The 19,265-nt window shown below is 33.2% G+C and overlaps 1 protein-coding gene across 1 annotated transcript; it reads right to left on the reverse strand.

Moving 5' to 3' along the window:
• Window positions 1-564: 564 nt before the first annotated feature.
• On the reverse strand, window positions 565-18,591 carry LOC139503007 (zinc finger protein 862-like). The gene is made up of 10 exons (XM_071292675.1): window positions 14,059-18,591; window positions 13,171-13,317; window positions 12,630-12,898; window positions 12,252-12,369; window positions 11,931-12,054; window positions 10,670-10,932; window positions 10,208-10,354; window positions 7,039-7,203; window positions 1,704-1,852; window positions 565-746 (listed from the first exon to the last, which is right to left on the reverse strand). The coding sequence occupies exons 1-7, from the start codon at window positions 14,270-14,272 to the stop codon at window positions 10,245-10,247; spliced, it is 1,245 nt and encodes a 414-aa protein (XP_071148776.1). The 5' UTR covers window positions 14,273-18,591; the 3' UTR covers window positions 565-746; window positions 1,704-1,852; window positions 7,039-7,203; window positions 10,208-10,244.
• Window positions 18,592-19,265: the final 674 nt, after the last annotated feature.

Raw genomic sequence — 19,265 nt, forward strand, 5'->3', positions numbered from 1 at the left:
CGTTCTCAAAAGGTACACCCCTTATAATCGTCATGTAGCTAATCAATTCATTTGCCAATTCCGGGAATCTTTGCAATAAAATTTTCATATAATTTAAAAAGCCTTCAGTCCACTCACCTACTTTAGATAATGATTTACTTTTGAATATTTGTTTCTGTCAATTAAAATGTCTCCATCTTCATCAAAACCGAGCACTTTTTTCAGTTGATCAATATTTGAAACAACATTTTTTTTGTAATGTATATTTGGTTTATAATTTTTTGTGGTACAAACACATCAACATCATTACTAGTAGGTATAACTAAAATATCACCGTTTTGTACAGAATTACGAGCTGTGGGCTGCCCTGGGTGTACACATCCCTGATCAGGAATTTGTTGTTCAGCGGGCTGCTGAGGAAGTTTGAAGTTTAAATGAGTTGTGGTTGTAGAATTGGCTGTAGTGGTACAAACGGCTGTTAAGGGAGGATTTTATATTTTGAGACTGTCTCATTTTCTCAAGAGTAGATTTTTTAAAGAAAATTGCAAAAAACTAAAATTTTACCTCAAAATTTTATAACTTTATCAATATTCAAAAACTTACCAATTTTTTCTTTATTCTTCTATATTTCTTCTTTCTGAACATTGATGAAAAAGAACAAAAGCTCAGGCAAAAATATCTCTGCACTTGTTTAACTATATATCAAGGACAAGAGATAATCCCAAATGAGCAATCATTTTTATTCTGCTGTGCAATCTTCATCAGTCCTGAAGCAAAAAATAAAATTTTAGCTTAAATCAGTAAGTAATGTAAAGGAGAGCTAAAATTTTAGCTGGTTCTTTTTCAGACCAAAAGCTAAAATTTTAGCATCCACAACTTAGATAAAATTTTAGCTTTGCAGAAAATTGATAAAATTTTAGCAAACATGTATACAAAGATAAAATTTTAGCATTTGAAAAAACATTATATTGCAAAGAAAAATAGACTTTAGCGTAGTTACATGTATTTTAACACCACAGATGGCATTACCCCTGTTAACCTTAAGTTTAATTGATTGTTGGTTGTTTAATGTTCAGTGGCAACTAATTCATGCACTTTCAAGACAAGAACAAATAAATAGACAACAGGTAGGTCCTGTATTAGGACTTGATGAGGAGGAAATTTGGACTATCACCATGATCACTGGCTGGTAAATTGGATAGCCCATATGATCAGAAATTTGACCTTTCAAAAATCCACCTATGGACTGATCAGACATAAACAGTAATAAATGCTGAACAATTTCTCATGGTTATCATGGTTATTGGTAAAATACAAACAAGTGGTTATTAAAATATTTTACCTACCTACCTACCCTGTTTCAAAACTTAGGGTCGGAAAAGGGCAAACAAACAATATTTTAATTTAGGCCTCAATAGATGGTTTTCAAGTCAATTTAAGGTAGCAAATCTAATGACACAGCCAACTTTTGAGCAAAAGAACAGCATATAATCAGAACTTTCTGAGTGACGAGAGGTTAACTGGATGAGTCTTCACCATTTTCTGTTTTTTATTTCTGGTCCTTCATGGAGATTAACTGCACCAACTGTTTTAGGCATTTTGATTTTTCCAGTTACATTAACAGGTAAATCAAATCCTGATATTATCACACATTATTCTGTTTTATTTTCCTGTCGTTTACCAAAATCCATTTGGTCTATGGATTTATTAGGAATAAATTTTACCTTGCCGATGTTGTAGGCTTTCCTCAGTAGTATACCATCTTTTTCAACTCACAACTCATTAAAATCATTTATTCCTTCTAACTTGTGTGTAATCAGTTTGTGTTATGAGGTGTTGTTAGCACATTTAGAGACTTGACATCCAGCAACACCTGTAAACAGAAATAATAATGAGGGGAATTATAAACCGTTTCAAAGGTCATGTTTTCAACTTCAACAAAATGTGTGTACATTACAGCATAGATCAACATGATATTTTGAAGAAAAGAAAAACATTTTAAACTAGAGGCTCCAAGGAGCCTGTGTTGCTCACATGATATTTTTATTTACAATTGATGCATGGAATAATGCAACCTTTATACTTTTGCTCTAGTTTCAGAGATACATGTATGGAAAAGTCAAAAACTGCATTTTTTACCTATGTTCTATTTTTAGCCATGTCTGCCATGTTTTAGGCAGACAGGGTCACTGGACACATTTTACATTTAAAAAAAAAAAAAAATACCATAATGTTTATTTGGGTCCAAGTACATTTAAATTTGTCTCAGTTGTTTCAGGAAAGATTTTTGAAAAAGATTGCAAAAATTTACGAAAAATTGTAAAATTTGACTTTAAAGTGCAATAACTCCTTATGAAGTCAATTGTCAATTTTGATCCTGTTCACTGATTTGTAGAACTCACTTTGCTGAACGTTATTGCTGTTTACAGTTTATCTCTATCTATAACATTATTCAAACTAGAGGCTCTAAAAAGCCAGTGTCGCTCACCTTGGTCTATGTGAAGGAAGCAGATGGTTTCATGACAAAATTGTGTTTTGGTGATGGTGATGTGTTTGTACATCTAACTTTACCAAAAATTCTTGCTGCTTACAATTATCTCTATCTATAATGAACTTGTACCAGTAGTTTCAGTGGAAAATGTTAGTAAAAATTTACAAATTTTATGAAAATTGTTAAAAATTGACTATAAAGGACAATAACTCCTTAGGGGGTCAATTGACCATTACAGTCATGTTGACTTATTTGTAAATCTTACTTTGCCGAACATGATTGCTGTTTACAGTTATTAATATCTCTATCTATAATAATATTCAAGATAATAACCAAAAAACAGCAAAATTTCCTTAAAATTACCAATTCAAAACAGGTTGTCTGATTCATCTGAAAATTTCAGGGCAGATAAATCATGACCTAATAAACAATTTTACCCCCATGTCAGATTTGCTCTAAATGCTTTGGTTTTTGAGTTACAAGCCAAAAACTGCATTTTACCCCTATCATCTATTTTTAGCCATGGCGGCCATCTTGGTTGGTTGGCCAAAATCCTGGACATACCCCACATCCCCAAATTATCATTAAAGAAATATAGTAAGTGTAAGTAAAAAAAAATTGTGCAAGAAAAAATATTGAATCATAATTTCCTGTTGATATGCACATCTGCATAGTATGTCCTTATTATCTACAAAGTTTCATGAAGTTCTGTTGTGTAGTAACAGAGGAGTTGCAATGACACTTTTGCAGAAGTACATTAACACTTTCGCTACTGAATTTATTTTTTTCGCGGGATTTCCTGGCCGAAATATATTTGCACGAGCCATTTGCCTGACCGGGATTAATTTGACATGTGCTTCAGCAAAAACGATCTGGTAGTTTGGGTCATTGAAAACTCGGCAACCGTAGCGAGTTATGCGGTCAAATTTTGATAAAATGTAGATAAATATCATAGGTTGATCGTCCGTAACCTTTTCATAGAGTGAAAATTAGTTTACCTTAAAAACGTGTGTTGAAAACGTAGATTGATTGAGTCGGAAGATAATTTTTGTCATTGCCTACCGTCATGACCGTATATCACTTTCACTTCCATTCGGCAACATTTCTTAAGCACACGTGTGATTCTATGAGCTACTGAATTATTTTCTTTCAAAACCTGTTTCCATTTTCGTTTTCTTGGCAAAAATACTTGTAAATCGAGACTGTCGTTCACGTAGATTTTTGGCCGCCATTTGTTTACGGTTTCGAAAGAAGAAAGATAACTCGGGTTCGATAACGGACAATAACTCTTCCAGACGAGTTGTATAATACCCCCAGCGTTGATGTGCGATTACTGAACTAGTTAAAAATATTGTTTAACTGCAATAATAATCGATGGGACTTCTTTACTTTATGACTTAATCCCAGTAATGCCTTAATTCTTCCACATGTGAATGAGATAAAGCTTTCCAATAAATAAAATTTAGTAAATAAACCCATTAAGTGATTTTTTTCAAAGTTCTAAATCCATGAAATTTCCAAAAAAATTGATTTGGGTCATGGTGGTTTTATAATATATAAAAAATATTTAAGCATAAATAAATGTACAAGAAATAAGCAAATATTCAGCTGTATAGATCTCAAGATAAAGAGCCTACTGAATTATTTATTTTTTTGAAAATTGTTGAAACTAAGTAGTCAAAATTAAGGATGTATAAGATAACATGAAATTGACAAATACATCAACTGATGTTTGTTAAAGCAGCACAAATAAATACCAAAAGCTGATAACTAATATTTTATAAATTTATTTTCATCATAGTTAAATTTATTAATCACATGCAGTAGAGGAAAAGGATAGAAAATATGCAGACAACTACTGGGTACTGTTTTATTTAAACTCATGGTATGTACACACAGATGCAAGTCGTTGAAAACAATTGCCAAAAGAGATTAAATTAATAAATCATGTACATGTTTTACTGCAAAATTCAGTTTTAAAATTCATTGATGGAAAGCTACATCAGGGAGCGGATATAGTTTGTAATTACATTTGGAAGCTATGAAATTTGTTTTAGTTTATATTGCTGTGTACTCATTGAAAAGGAGGATTCATATCATAAATTTTGATTTTGAAATTGAGTGAGGACAATGGAAACTGTTTTTTTTTTTTATTTCTGTTAATATTGTTGGGTTATTTAATGGAATGATTTGTCAAAAAGTGAATAAAAATTACTTGAGTGAGGTTGTTATTAGAATATAACCATTGTATTAAACCAGTCTATTAATTAATCTATTGCATCCAGCAGCAAGTGTTACTTACAATATAAGCCTATATATTAATGTGGTATGAAGATACCCTGCTTATCATGTGTGCTAGTCCCATTAACAGTGTAAATTTTTAAAGAAGCTGACTTACAAGGTGACAGCTACAAGACCCTGATGTGGTACATTATCCCATTTCAAATTTGATTACTTTTTTTTCTCTTACTTTTTACTACTACATGTATATGACTTGGCATCTGAGAGAAGAAGCAATTTATATACCATTTAAAGTAACTTTTTGAACACGAAAAAGATGTTTCCTAGTGTTAAAAATGGTTGCTTATATTGGCATTACAAATTGTAATAAACTTTAGGCACTGCTACACTGGTCATTCATCTTTTGTGTGTGCAACATGAGGGGGGAGTTCTTCCTCATAATTTCCAGAACAAAAAATTGAACCCCTATTGTTTTCAGAAACATACAGGAACAGTATTATTTTACAATAATAAATGATGCAATCTCAAGATTAATCAGAAGCAGCAGACAACACATTATGTTATTTCACTTTGGGGAAAAATCACTACCCTTCAGCAAATTTTTTTTCCCCCTTCCCAATTCTAAAAAAATAATTTTCCCTTCCCTTCCAAAACAATTTTTCTATTTCCACTTCCCTTCTTTTACAATATTTTTTTAAATGAGAAAGAAAACGATTTGTTAAAATAAAATAATCATCTTGGCATTTTTCAGTATTTTTTTTCTCTGTCAACAAAGAGACATATATAGTATACATGTCTCTGGTCAACATAATTTGTTTTTCAAAACAAAACAAAATCTAAAATTTTTGTATGCTGAACAAGACTTTTAAAAACCTGTCACAAGACGAGATACATCATGGAAAATAAATTTACATTCGATTAAAATACGAATAAGATTGCAGAATATTGTCTCATCTTTCGAAACCACTTTTATGTAAAATAATAAAGCTTTGAGATGTAACAACACGTGTTTTATGAACCACACTATTTATAGACTCAGCTGTCAATTTTGTCAATATCCGGTTCTATTTTAAATGAAATTGGACTTTCGTTTTGTCGACCGTAGTACATACTGCAGTACAGCCTTTCAATAAAAAAAAAGAAAACCCGTAGCACTACAGACTCATGACTCTGACTCAATCGGTAATGAAAGGTTGACTGTCAAACGGCAACGAGAAATAATAATTAACAGTCGTGCACCTGATGGCGACAATCAAAGTCTCGATTTCAGATTGTTTTACAAATATCCTTCTCACAACTCCAAAATATACGTACAATAACTACTTTTGTTCAAGTTAAGCCACTTTCATGACCGCAGGTCAAGTTTTCTAAATGTTTCAACTCGAAATGAAACTCTTGACCATGATTCCGCCATTTTGTTTTTCACGAGTTTTTTTTTCCCTCAACAATCTTTAAAAAAACATATTTCAACAGTGTTTTTACGCCCGATACTAAAATATCGAATGCATTTGATGTTTATCATAACATCCATGAAGCAACGGGGCCAAGAAACATGTTTAAACATTATTTTTACTGTTTGCACTGGGACCGTCTAAAAATAGAAATATTCGGCATCTACACCGGTGTGCCAAAAGGATACATTCGGCATCTACACCGGTGTGCCAAAAGGATACATTCGGCATGAAAGGGTTAAAGCAAATAAGTTCAAAGGGGAGTAACTCCTAGAAAAAAATTGAATCGTAATTTCCTGTTGATATGCACATCTACATAGTTTGTCCTTATTATCTACCAAGTATCATAAAATTCTGTTGTGGGGGTAGGTATAATAAGGAACAGACAGACAAACAGTCAAGCAGATGGATACACAGACCAGAAAAATTATCTTAATATAATATCACACATGGGGCTTCAAACAACATGTCATGGATCATTTTATCCAATGCTTTAATTTTTTCTGTTAAATATGGGTTATGTAACATGTGCATTGGCGGATCCAGGGGGGGGGGGGTCTTGGGGTTGCAACCCCCCCTTTTTTTTTTGGCCGATCAATGCATTTTAATGGGGACATATAGTTGAAACCCCCCTTTTTAAAATGGCTGGATCCGCCCCTGATGTGTATGTGAGCCTGAGTCTGTGACTCGTCTAACATTTTGTCATTATCATGTCAGATTTATTTGTGAAATGAAATTTACTAAAGAGAATCAGACTGTCTCTGAAATTGTGTATAGAACCAGATTTGCTTATTTTAACAGGTCACATTTAGATCACGGTGAGTTTGTGTTGTAATTATGTTTTCTGATTGAACAATGTACATTTTGTTAATTTACCTGTTCTAGAGTCAAGGACAGTTTTCATATCAGCTGCTGTTACAATGTTTTTTTTTCAACTTGCAACCCAACTTTTTATCTTTTTGCGCTTATTTGCCATCTTTGAATCACAATATGACTTTCCTGCATGGGCCTCAGAGTAGCAATATCCCTGTATATTGATCCCTATGAAATATAAGATATTCATTACTCTGCAATTTAAATATACACAAAATAACTAAAAAGTATTGTATAAAAGTTTTATCACATTAGATTAAGGCAAACTACAGAAATAGGAAGAAAACTAAAAAAATAGCAATTTTACCATTTGTAAAGGGGCATAACTTTAGAACAACTAAAGTGACGCCCCCAAATATTCAAACTTGATTGTTTAGTGGTAATAAGCATTGTATAACAGTTTACTAACATTTGGTTAAGGCAATCTAAAGTTAACTATAGTTGTTAATTTCTGTGTCAATTTGGTCTCTTGTGGCGAGTTATCTCATTGGCAATCATACCACATCTTCTTTTCTGAATAAATAGTTAGAGTACAGACATACAGTGGTTGTTGTTTGTTTACAGTCTGTGCCAAAAACTATTTGAATAACTAGCCCTATGGGGTAGTAAAAAAAAAAAATACTAGCCTGAATTTATATGTACTGGACCGGATAAAATCTGTGTCCCCGGTGAGGATCACGAAGTGATCCGAACCAGCTAGGGAGGTTTGGGGGCATGCCCCCCCCCCAAGAAAATTTTGGAATATTAGATGTAAAATCCTGCATTCTGAGGTTACATTTTTGTGTATAAATCTTGTCAAAAATGTAGAGTTTTTTCTCCATATTATATGAAAAATTCTACTTTCCTTCAATAAAAACCTTCTCAAAACTGTTGACAAAACTGACTCCATTCTTTGAATTGAAGACAAACATGTAAATGTAAATTAAATGTATACATGTAGATATAAACCCCTTGCCATCACATATTGTTTATTCAAATTTGACTTTGGAAAGTTAAAGAGATCACCCTTTCTGATGCAGACCAAAAATAGAAGAAAGCTTATATCAATTGATTATATATTTATTCTTCATAATTTTTCATGATTTTTTTCAATTTGCTGAACAACTCCTGTTCAGCAAGTTCATTTTCATCTTCACTTTTTTCACCACTGTCCTCATCCTCATCTGTACTGCAATCTTCTTCTTGGTTGATAACAATCATCAGAAAAAAATATATATTAAAACCTTGTAATATTAATCATTTCAATTTGATGTGGATGTACATCATGGTTGAATACAAGTAAACTGCGAGCTACTGCTCACTGATGATACCCCGCCGCAAGTGGATAATATTAATAGTGTAAAATTATGCAAGTGTTCGGTAAACAGGAAGTTGTCGAGTGATGAATCTGAAAACGCATCACACGGTATAGCTGACTTATATTAATCCTGAAACCAAATTTCAGAAATCCTTGTATTGAGTTTCCTGAGAAAAATGTGACGAAAATTTTCAACTTGGCTATCATGTGTAAAATCGTACAAGTGTTCGGTTAACAGGAAGTTGTCAAGTGATCAATCTGAAAACGCATCACACAGTATAGCTGACTTAGATAAACCCTGAAGCCAAATTACAGAAATCTTTGTATTGTAGTTCCTGAGAAAAATGTGACGAAAATTTTCAACTTGGCTATCATGTGTAAAATCATACAAGTGAAACTGCGAGCTACTGCTCACTGATGATACCCCCGCCGCAAGTGGATAATATTAATAGTGTAAAAATATGCAAGTGTTCGGTAAACAGGAAGTTGTCGAGTGATGAATCTGAAAACGCATCACACGGTATAGCTGACTTATAAAAATCCTGAAAGCAAATTTCAGAAATCCTTGTATTGTAGTTCCTGAGAAAAATGTGACGAAAATTTTTAACTTGGTTATTATGTGTAAAATCATACAAGTGTTCGGTAAACAGGAAGTTGTCGAGTGATGAATCTGAAAACACATGACACGGTATAGCTGACTTATATAAATCCTGAAACCAAATTTCAGAAATCCTTGTATTGTAGTTCCTGAGAAAAATGTGACGAAAATTTTCAACTTGGCTATCATGTGTAAAATTAGACAAGTGTTCGGTAAACAGGAAGTTGTCAAGTGATGAATCTGAAAACGCATCACACGGTATGGCTGACATATTTAAATGTTGATACCAAATTACAGAAAGGGTGGATGTGTAGTTCCTGAGAAAAATGTGACGAAAGTTTCATGGGACGGACTGACTGACTGACGGACGGACTGATGGACGGACGGACGGACTGACAGACAGAGGTAAAACAGTATACCCCCCCTTTTTTAAAGCGGGGGTATAACAAGTGTTCGGTAAACAGGAAGTTGTCAAGTGATCAAGCTGAAAACGCATCACACAGTATAGCTGACTTAGATAAACCCTGAAGCCAAATTACAGAAATCCTTGTATTGTAGTTCCTGAGAAAAATGTGATGAAAATTTTCAACTTGGCTATCATGTGTAAAATCATACAAGTGTTTGGTAAACAGGAAGTTGTCAAGTGATCAATCTGAAAACGCATCACACGGTAAAGCTGACTTAGATAAACCCTGAAGCCAAATTTCAGAATTCCTTGTATTGTAGTTCCTGAGAAAAATGTGACGAAAATTTTCAACTTGGCTATCATGTGTAAAATCATACAAGTGTTCGGTAAACAGGAAGTTGTCAAGTGATCAATCTGAAAATGCATCACACGGTATAGCTGACTTAGATAAACCCTGAAACCAAATTTCAGAAATCCTTGTATTGTAGTTCCTGAGAAAAATGTGACGAAAGTTTCGTGGGACGGACGGACGGACTGATGGATGGACTGACGGACGGACAGACAGCGGTAAAACAGTATACCCCCCCCCCTTTTTTAAAGCGGGGGTCCTTTTTTAAAGCGGGGGTATAACTTAAAGCGGGAGTATAATAATTACAACAACTTTGGACTATAATAATTTGCATGATATATAGTAATTAGTTCTCTACAAAGAAAAATAATTTATGCTGTGTTGTGTATTAGAATTAAGATATTGCAGAAATTTATATCTTTGCTGGTTCTCATTCTTAAAAGTATTTATGTTTTTTTTTTAAATTACAAATATTTGAATGCTTTTATGAACTATGTGATGTATTTTAAATACAATAAATACCTGGATGTCTTGACCAGCAGCTGGTGTATCAATCTCATCATGACCAACCACAACAGTTTCTTTGTCGACTGTGTTTGTTTGGAGTGTCTCGGTTAATCGTGATGGTCTGGAATAGCCAACTCTCCTTCTTCTGTCTGAAGGGGTAATCTGAAACAGTACAAATTATTTAAAAAAAATAAACAGTGTTTGTCAGAAATTTTAATTAAGTTTACAATTATTCAGACTAATATGTAATCAAAGTGGAGCTTAAACTTATTAAAACTTTGTCTTGAAAGAGCTTAACAGCATGGGAGAAAATACATAAGACATTAAGTATGTGTTTTAAAAGGCATACAATGATACAGTGAACTGAGGACAGTAAGTATTGAAAATAAGTAAACAGGAATAAATTCAACTTTGAGCTAATATTATCCAATTTTTTCTGTCATGCAGACAAAAAAATAATTTTGAATGAACAATTACCATCCAGCTTTGGGTCAAACTGCTCAACATTATCAGTCTCAATTTCGACTTGGATCAAGTCCTTCAATGTGTCCGTCTTCAAATGACCCCGCCTCTTGCCTTTGCTGAGTTTGATTCTGCTGAATGTAGTTTCTTTATTGACACTTGTTGGTGGTAGACTGAGCAGAGCATCTATAACAAGCTTTATATTGTCAAGGCCATCCCTGAATGTTTCAAACACAGATCCCCATGTCAAGGCACCATCTATAAGTCTGTTACTGTACCTAAAAAATTAATACACAAAATTGTAAATATTCAATATCAGACATATATGGATATTTTATTTTTAAAAATATTAAGATGTTCAAGGCAAAAAATTGGAGTAAATGAATACAGAGTTAGGAGTTGTTTACCCAGTGTTTTCCTTTTTTCCCTTAGGTAAGGTGGGTGTTTTCAAAAAATAACTTGCAACCGGGTGTGGTTTTTTTAAATGTCCAACTTTTTTTTTTTTATTTACTGTGGGTGCACGTGGGGGTCACAAAAATAAAGATTAGTATAATATTCACATTTAATGGAGTTGAACAAACATAAATAGAAGTAGTCATATTAATTGTCAAATATTCTTTGATTTTATTTTTTCAAAAATTTATCCCTTTTATCTCTTCTTTCATTTACAATTGTATGCATCAGCATGGATTTAAGGCCTTTCGATCCAGGTTTCTGTCCTGTTTCTTGCTTTTGTGCCGGTTTTTTGGCACACAGAGCAGTAGTATCCTTCCTCTGTGACTATAAGTCATTTGAAGTCTTGCTCATATTTGTCTTCACTTGCGTGTCTTTTCCGTTTTTTGGTTGATTTTTGTTCAATTTCCATAACTTCAACATTACTATCAATTTTATTTAACTTATTTGGTCTAGTATTTTCTTTATCATCATCGTCATCTACCTTTCTTTTTCCCCGATTGATTAATGAAAACATTGAAATTTGACGATTGGACGCCATCTTTGTCAATGAAAACAAGGTGGGATTAGTATTCAAACTTTAACGATACGGAACCGAAAAAAAATCCGGATTTTGAAAAAAAAAGCCGACCACCTCCTAAAATCGAAAGGTGGTCGGCTTTCAAAAGAAGATGGTCGGCACACCCGGCTTAAATGGCGAATGGAAAACACTGGTTTACCCTAAAGGTAACATTAAGCTAAAATTAGGTTTTTATAGAATAGAGAATGGAAACATTGTGACAAAAAGACAACAACCCAAACAATGAGCAGAAACATTAATTACCTTTGATATATTAAAGATTTCAAAATGGCCCACTCTGTGTTAACTTCCTCTATATCCATGCCTGACCTTATTAAGGTGGACTTGAGATTTTTCTTTACAAGATGAATCTCATGGTCCCCATACTCTTAAATGACAAAAAAACTTATTCATTAAACATGTTAAAAAATGAGAAACATATTTTTGCTTGCACCATAAAACACAATTTGCTTATAGACTGAGATATTGATGATTACAGGTATTTATTTAATTACTTTAATATTATAACCTGTACAATCAGAGACAGTTATGCTATGACATATATGCAATTACAAGATAACTTACTTGGTTTGCATATTTTTAGAACTTCTGTAGTTGCTTTGATCTGTGCATGTCCATTATACAATGTTAGGTTCTGTTTCTGCAGAATCAAGGATAGTCTGTTTAAAGGTGATATGATTTCCTAAATGAAATGCAATTAATTAAAATTCAATACATATATAAGTTTGTCATATACATGGAAATTTAAATATGCAGTTCATATTCACATTCATTATTTGTAAAGCAGTAATTACATTGTACATATAAGAGTAGTAACAATTGTCAAAAATCAAAACAGACATGTCAAGATAAAGAAAACCAAAAATCAATAAAGCAATCTTAAAAATATTTTGACTTCTAAATGTATGTTTTTAATAATGATTTAGTATTCTACATGTATACCTTTAAATTTAACATGAATGTGACAACCGCTACATCAGTTCGAATTTTGGCAAGTCCTTCAGCTTTTGGATTTTCATGTGAAGCACTTTCTAGGTGAGCTTTAAATCCCCTGTAACCTTTGATAATAACATTTATTGCTCTAAGCATGTGTGGCATCCAACGAGTTCCTCCTACACGGGTTGGAAGTATTTTCGTCATGTTAAGTGCACTGAAAGCTCGTTTTAAGGCTTTCTTCTGTTTGGGACCTCTGCGGTACAAGTAGTAAAGACCTGTAAAATAGTTATTTGAAAATTTGACTTAAGACATCTTCTGTAAGACTTTATGTAAATAAATTTACATGATTAATAAATAAGGGTACAATGTATGCCATGGTGTATATGTATAAATTTTTGACATTAAATTGCTATACATCAATGCATGACATACATTGCATATGCATACATGTAAAATATAATAAGCTAAATGCATTTGAATTGAATGAACTAGGACTTTTTAATCATGATAATTATTAATTGTTTTATTGCCAAACATAATAACTTACCAAGAAGAAGAGTTATGGTTTTATCATACAATTTAGATGACTTAATAGCATCCTTAAAGCTTAACTCAACTCTGTGAGCCAAGCAATGAGTAACAACTATTTCTGGGTTTTCTCTTTTCATCAAAGCAGCCACACCATTTCTTATACCTGAAAAAAATATGTCTTTAAAACTATTTTTGTAACATTACATTGACACTGTACATTAAATTAATTTTAATCATATACTGTAAAAATGTTTTAATTCCTTTATCATGTTTAGAATTTTTTCAAATTCTATATGTTTACCACGGTCCATGTTTACTTTAAATCAATATGAAGGTCTAGATTGAGGTTCTTTCATTACACATGTTTCAGTATAATATTCTTTGAATTTTTTAGGTCATTTGTCTTTTCTTTATACCCATTATTTTGTATTCTTTATATTATATGAACATGATGAATGAAGAATTTCATGTTTATAAACTAGTACGTACATACACTGTCACACATATAGCTACAGAGAACATATACACATTTGCTACGCACCAAGCACATGTGAAAATAAATAACTGTATCTACACCTCATTATTTTATCTATATGGATAAGAAAATGTGGCATGAGTCAGAGTGTCAATGAGACAACTCTCAATCCAAGTCACAAATTGTAAAAGTAAACCATTATAAGTCATAGTACAGTCTACAACATGGATACCATTTTTTCTACTGTAAATATAAAAAAGAACATGCGGTATGATAGCCAATAGGACAACTATCTACAAAAGACCAAAATGACACTGACAGTCATTAACAACTATAGGACACCGTACAGCCTTCAACAATGAGCAAAGCCCATTCCAACCCCATCCACATTGTATATTACATAATAAATAAATTAAAAAATAAATTTACCTTGCATGTTTGATGCACCGTCTGAGCAAAAGCCAATAAGTTTACTCCACAGTTGGTTGGTATTGTCCTCTGCATTTTCAAAGCAAACAGCTTTCATGTAATTAAATATGTCCTGAGATCCTGCAGATTCAGCAGTACCCAAATCTAAAAACTTTTCAATTATCTTTCCATTTTGGGCACTTCTTACCCACAATGACTCATATTCATCCCCCATGAAGTCAGATGACCCATCACAGGTGAGGCTCAGAAATGGTGTTTTTTTCAAAAGGTCTCTGGTCTCATTTCTGGAAACACTGGCTATATTTTTGACAAATTCACAGGCCTTTTTGTCATTCAGGTAGCTATTGCCAACATCAAGACCTTTAGCTTGATCCAGTTTACATATAACATTATAAGTTTTAAAGCTAAGATGATGTTTAGCAACAGCATGGGCATTACGAAAGAGAATGCTAAGTCTGTCATATTCATAAAATTGAGAAAGGAAATGGTGAATATGTCAAAGCGACAACCACCCGACCATAGAGCAAACAACAGCCGAAGGCAACCAATGGGTCTTCAATGTAGCGAGAATTCCCGCACCCGTAGGTGTCCTTCAGCTGGCCCCTAAAATATGCATAATAGTACAGTGATAATGGACGTCATACTAAACTCCGAATTATACACAAGAAACTAAAATTTAAAATCATACAAGACTAACAAAGGCCAGAGGCTCCTGACTTGGGACAGGCGCAAAATTGCGGCGGGGTTAAACATGTTTATGAGATCTCAACCCTCCCCCTATACCTCTAGCCAATGTAGAAAAGTAAAAGAATAACAATACGCACATTAAAATTCAGTTCAAGAGAAGTCCGAGTCTGATGTCAAAAGATGTAACAAAAGAAAATAAATAAAATGACAATAATACATAAATAACAACAGACTACTAGCAGTTAACTGACATGCCAGCTCCAGACCTCAATTAAACTGATTGAAAGATTATGTCTTCATCAGTTTGTTTTATAGAGTTAATGGCCTTTGCAGCCAGTGAATTCTGAGGAAGTGGCCTCTCGGCAACAGATGTTGCACTGATGTGAGGGGAACTGACTTCATGATTTTGGATGGTGTCAATCCTAAAATTCGTACACCCAGATAAGAATTTCCATCCCTTTCCCTGCTCCTTACAGTATGTACAATACATAACGGAATTCTCATTATCATACTTGAGCCAGGGACGACCGTCCATCCAATGGGTTTTGAACTCTCTGACGCGCTTGTCCTCGTATTTTTTCTTTGCTTCTGTAACTTGGTCGGAAGTGCGAGACAGTCTTTTTGGTGCCTTTCCAGGTCTCGCACTATCCGACCACCTCAACAATGAAGCCATGTAACGATGTAAAATTATGTGTGTACTTTTATCTTTCGATATGAAAACAAAACTGGCACCACTTCTTCATAAAATTAACGGTAACCAGTGACCAGTCACCGAGGTCGTCCTAATAACCAATCGTCTAAATACACAAGATGTCAAGCGGACAGTTACGAATTAATGTCTTCCGATGCAAAAATGAACATTTTTTTTTTATTTTCTGTTATGATTATATTTTATTTAGTTTATGCAACACAAATTAATCAATAACTACCGAAATTTGAAATTTTGAAAACACGTGGTACTGACCGTTTTTGCGCTTTTTTTAAATTTATTTTGAACAATCGGTTATTAGGGAGACCGTAAAAACTGGTTTACGCTACTTTTGCAAGGAAGTGAGTATCAGTTTATTGATCTCGATGGCGTTGTATTGACACATTCGGCAGTTAACTTACGGTAACGATTAAAAAAGTGCACACAGATATGCACTAGACCGGTCGGACTATCGGCAGTGTACTTTTTACTAGTCCGAGCTTAATTAAAGTAGACACGGGCTTCGGGCTACCGCTTAACGTCGCAGACTGTGTTTATGTGTTACATATTTGTTTTTCTCTCATTATTGGTTCATTTATCAGGCTGTAAGTTTTCTCTTTTGAATTGATTTACCTTGCCATTTCCAGGCTTTTTATAGCTGACTGTGCGGTTTGGACTTTGCTCATTCTTGAAGGCTGTACTGTGACCTATAGTTGTTACTTTATGTGTCATTTGGTCCCTTGTGGAGAGTTGTCTTATTGGCAATCATACCACATCTTCTTTTTTTTATAAACAAGGGTTAAACTTAAAGCACCTCCACTATGGCCTGGGACATAAAATAAGTTTACGAGTATACATACATGTACGTAACATTTGTACATTTGTACATCTAGAATTATATCAAGGTTATAACAAAATGCACCCAAATTTTCTTTAGAAAAAGAGCAATAACCCTTCAAATGTTGTCTGATTAAATTTCTTGTTAGAAAGCTTTTGACATGGTGAACAATTTTACTACTTTAGTTTTCCCAAAACTATAATTATATTATTTTATAGATATAACTTAAATGATATCTCTAGGTTGTTTTTTCCAAAGCAATGTCTCAGAAACATATGTGCTTTAATAAAAATAAAGATTATAGCTAATTTCCTAATGCATGAAGGGCAAGACTTTTTTTTACTTTGTTTGTATATTGTACAATAGTAATTTAGATAACATCCAATTGCTTTTAACCATTATATTTACAGGTTTAGGTTTGCCTATATTTATTGTATGAAGATGTCAGTCTTACGTTGTACAAAGCTTGGGTAAACGTTTCAAAATCAAAATTCTACTCTACAAGAAATTAGCTGTAAGATGAACATTAAACTACTGTCACTTAGCATGCTTAGGGAAAACATAAAAAAAATCAATGAAGGATAATAAACTTAATTCAAATAGTTTGGGGTGGGGGTAAAAATTGCTGCAATTTTTCTTTAATTGAAATGATTTTATACTTTCCTGTGGTCAATCTATTTTTCCCAAATTAAGTTAAGAGGAGAGTAAGGGGGTCAGTGTTTATCCTACATTGAACTTTTGATTTCGACCCTAATCATGCTAATTCTCAATTGTTGTCTTCTGCTTTTACCATATAAAATTGAGAAAGGAAATGGTGAATATATCAAAGCGACGACCACCCGACCATAGAGCAGACAACAGCTGAAGGTAACCAATGGGTCTTCAATGTAGCGAGAATTCCCACACCCGTAGGTGTCCTTCAGCTGGCCCCTAAAAATATGCATACTAGTACAGTGATAATGGATGTTCGAATTATACACAAGAAACTAAAATTTTAAATCATATATTTACTTAGCACAATTTTTTCTGTAATATACATTGTATGTTACCTGTTCTTTTACTTCTCTTACTTCTTGTAAGCATAACCAGATATGTCCACAGTGGTACATGTAGCATGCTGCATTATCTGATAGAAGAACAACGTCTTACTTTAAAGAAGTTGATATTTATAGTCATTATAATATTCTCAAGAAGTGAAGCCACACACGACCAATCCTGTTTCACAGATTCTAAAACATGGGTGAAAATTGTATGCTGAAAAAGAAATGCACAAGACAATTTTTATAGATGTAAATTGATACTGAATTCATTCCAAATAAAAGACTACATGTACATTTATTTATATTCATTTCATAAGAATCTATTCCATTAGAATCTTAAATCAAGGAATTTTTTGTTTTTTATAGTTAGTGTGATACATGTACATTTAAGAACACAATGAAAAATAATATAAAGTTCCAATTGATCATGTTTTATATATATAAAAAAATTGCTAAACAGTTTCAAACTCAGAACAACCTTATACATGATTTACAAATAAGCATATTTTGGTTTTCCCGTTTGAATGATTTTACACTAGTAATTTTGGGGCCCTTCATAGCTTGTTATTCGTTGTGAGCCAAGGCTCTTTGTTGAAGACTCCAGTTGGTATTACTTATTGTGCAAACAGATTGTGGGGACAGAGACAGCATATTGATTTACCTGAAAAAAACACATCTCAGTGATATCATAATCAACTCTCCTTCATTGGCAGTGTCCACGGCTGGTTCGTGGATAGTCTGGCAACCTCCATGCAGTCTGAGGTCTGTCAATGCCGCGGCGTTATGTCTTCATTACATTCAGCGAGCTTTCGAACACTTTTATCCTGATTACATACAGGATTAAATCCCACATGAATGGGTTAAGACAGACTTATACTGCCCTTCATGTCTGGAGGGACCATCTCGTCTGCCATTTGTTATTGTTGTTGTGCAGACTACGCGCCTTTTTTTAAAAAGAGGTAACCAAGCAAGGGAGATAAACAATACGGTGAATAACGCGTTTCGATGACTTTACTTTAGTGAATAACATTTTTCAAATAAAAATTTCCAAACTTTTTATTCATTGAAAGAGAAGATATGTATCAACTGATTACAAATATAAAAAAAAATGTGTGCTAGGCATCTGCTGTTTACAGAAAATCAAATATATCGATGTTGACCTACTTCATGTACTTTCAATGCCATTACACTGTTGTATATATGCGGACGGCGAATGCATTCAACCTATTTTTTTCAAGACAAATATGGCATACATCGATGTAATACTATGGTTTTGTCACTTTTATTAAGGAATTGTATATTTAAAAGGAATGGAAACGCGGCCGACTTCAAAGAAAATATTATGATGCATCTCTTGCTTTGACCGGCAAATGACCGGGTGTTAATTACACCCCATCGTTCTAACTTGCTCATTACTTATCTGGTAGAAGTTATCGAACGTGGTCATTTAATCTGACACTAGTTATCTAACTTGACAATGATATTTTTTTCTTTTTAGGCATGTTTCTGTAATAAAAAATAACGACTAAAACATCATTCTAAGGGGCATTCTGTTTCAATTTGCTTGGCGCAAAATAAATCATATTATTGTTTTTTAGAAGATAATTCGAAAACACATTCTATTGTAGAGTAACGGTACTTACATTGTGTAGTACGAACGTGGTAAAGTAGCTAAGTGATAAATCATGAAACGAAAAATAAATTAATCCAAGAAAAAAAACATAACAAACAACCACATGCAAAGTTACTAATAAAAAAAAATATTATTCAATTTTTTTTATCGTGATATTTCATGAAGGTATGTCACAATCAGATGATATCCGACATTTTACGAGTGTTAAAAAGTTTTCATGCAAAATAAAGGACATTTTAAAAATGTAACTAAATGACTGTTAAAGAAAGAAGTTAATAAATTATTATGAAGGAAGGATAGTGTAAACAACTGCATAATTAT

The sequence above is a fragment of the Mytilus edulis genome, chromosome 14 (assembly GCF_963676685.1).
Source record: "Mytilus edulis chromosome 14, xbMytEdul2.2, whole genome shotgun sequence".
Lineage (NCBI taxonomy): Eukaryota > Metazoa > Mollusca > Bivalvia > Mytilida > Mytilidae > Mytilus > Mytilus edulis.

Excerpts from the sequence above, each read along its gene's own strand:
- LOC139503007 (XM_071292675.1), bottom strand. The coding sequence starts at position 14,272 with ATGGGGGATGAATATGAGTCATTGTGGGTAAGAAGTGCCCAAAATGGA. Across the intron at positions 12,370-12,629 it reads CATTCATGTTAAATTTAAAG|GAAATCATATCACCTTTAAA; the intron begins GTATACATGTAG and ends CATTTCATTTAG. Across the intron at positions 10,933-11,930 it reads AAATCTTTAATATATCAAAG|GTACAGTAACAGACTTATAG; the intron begins GTAATTAATGTT and ends TTAATTTTTTAG.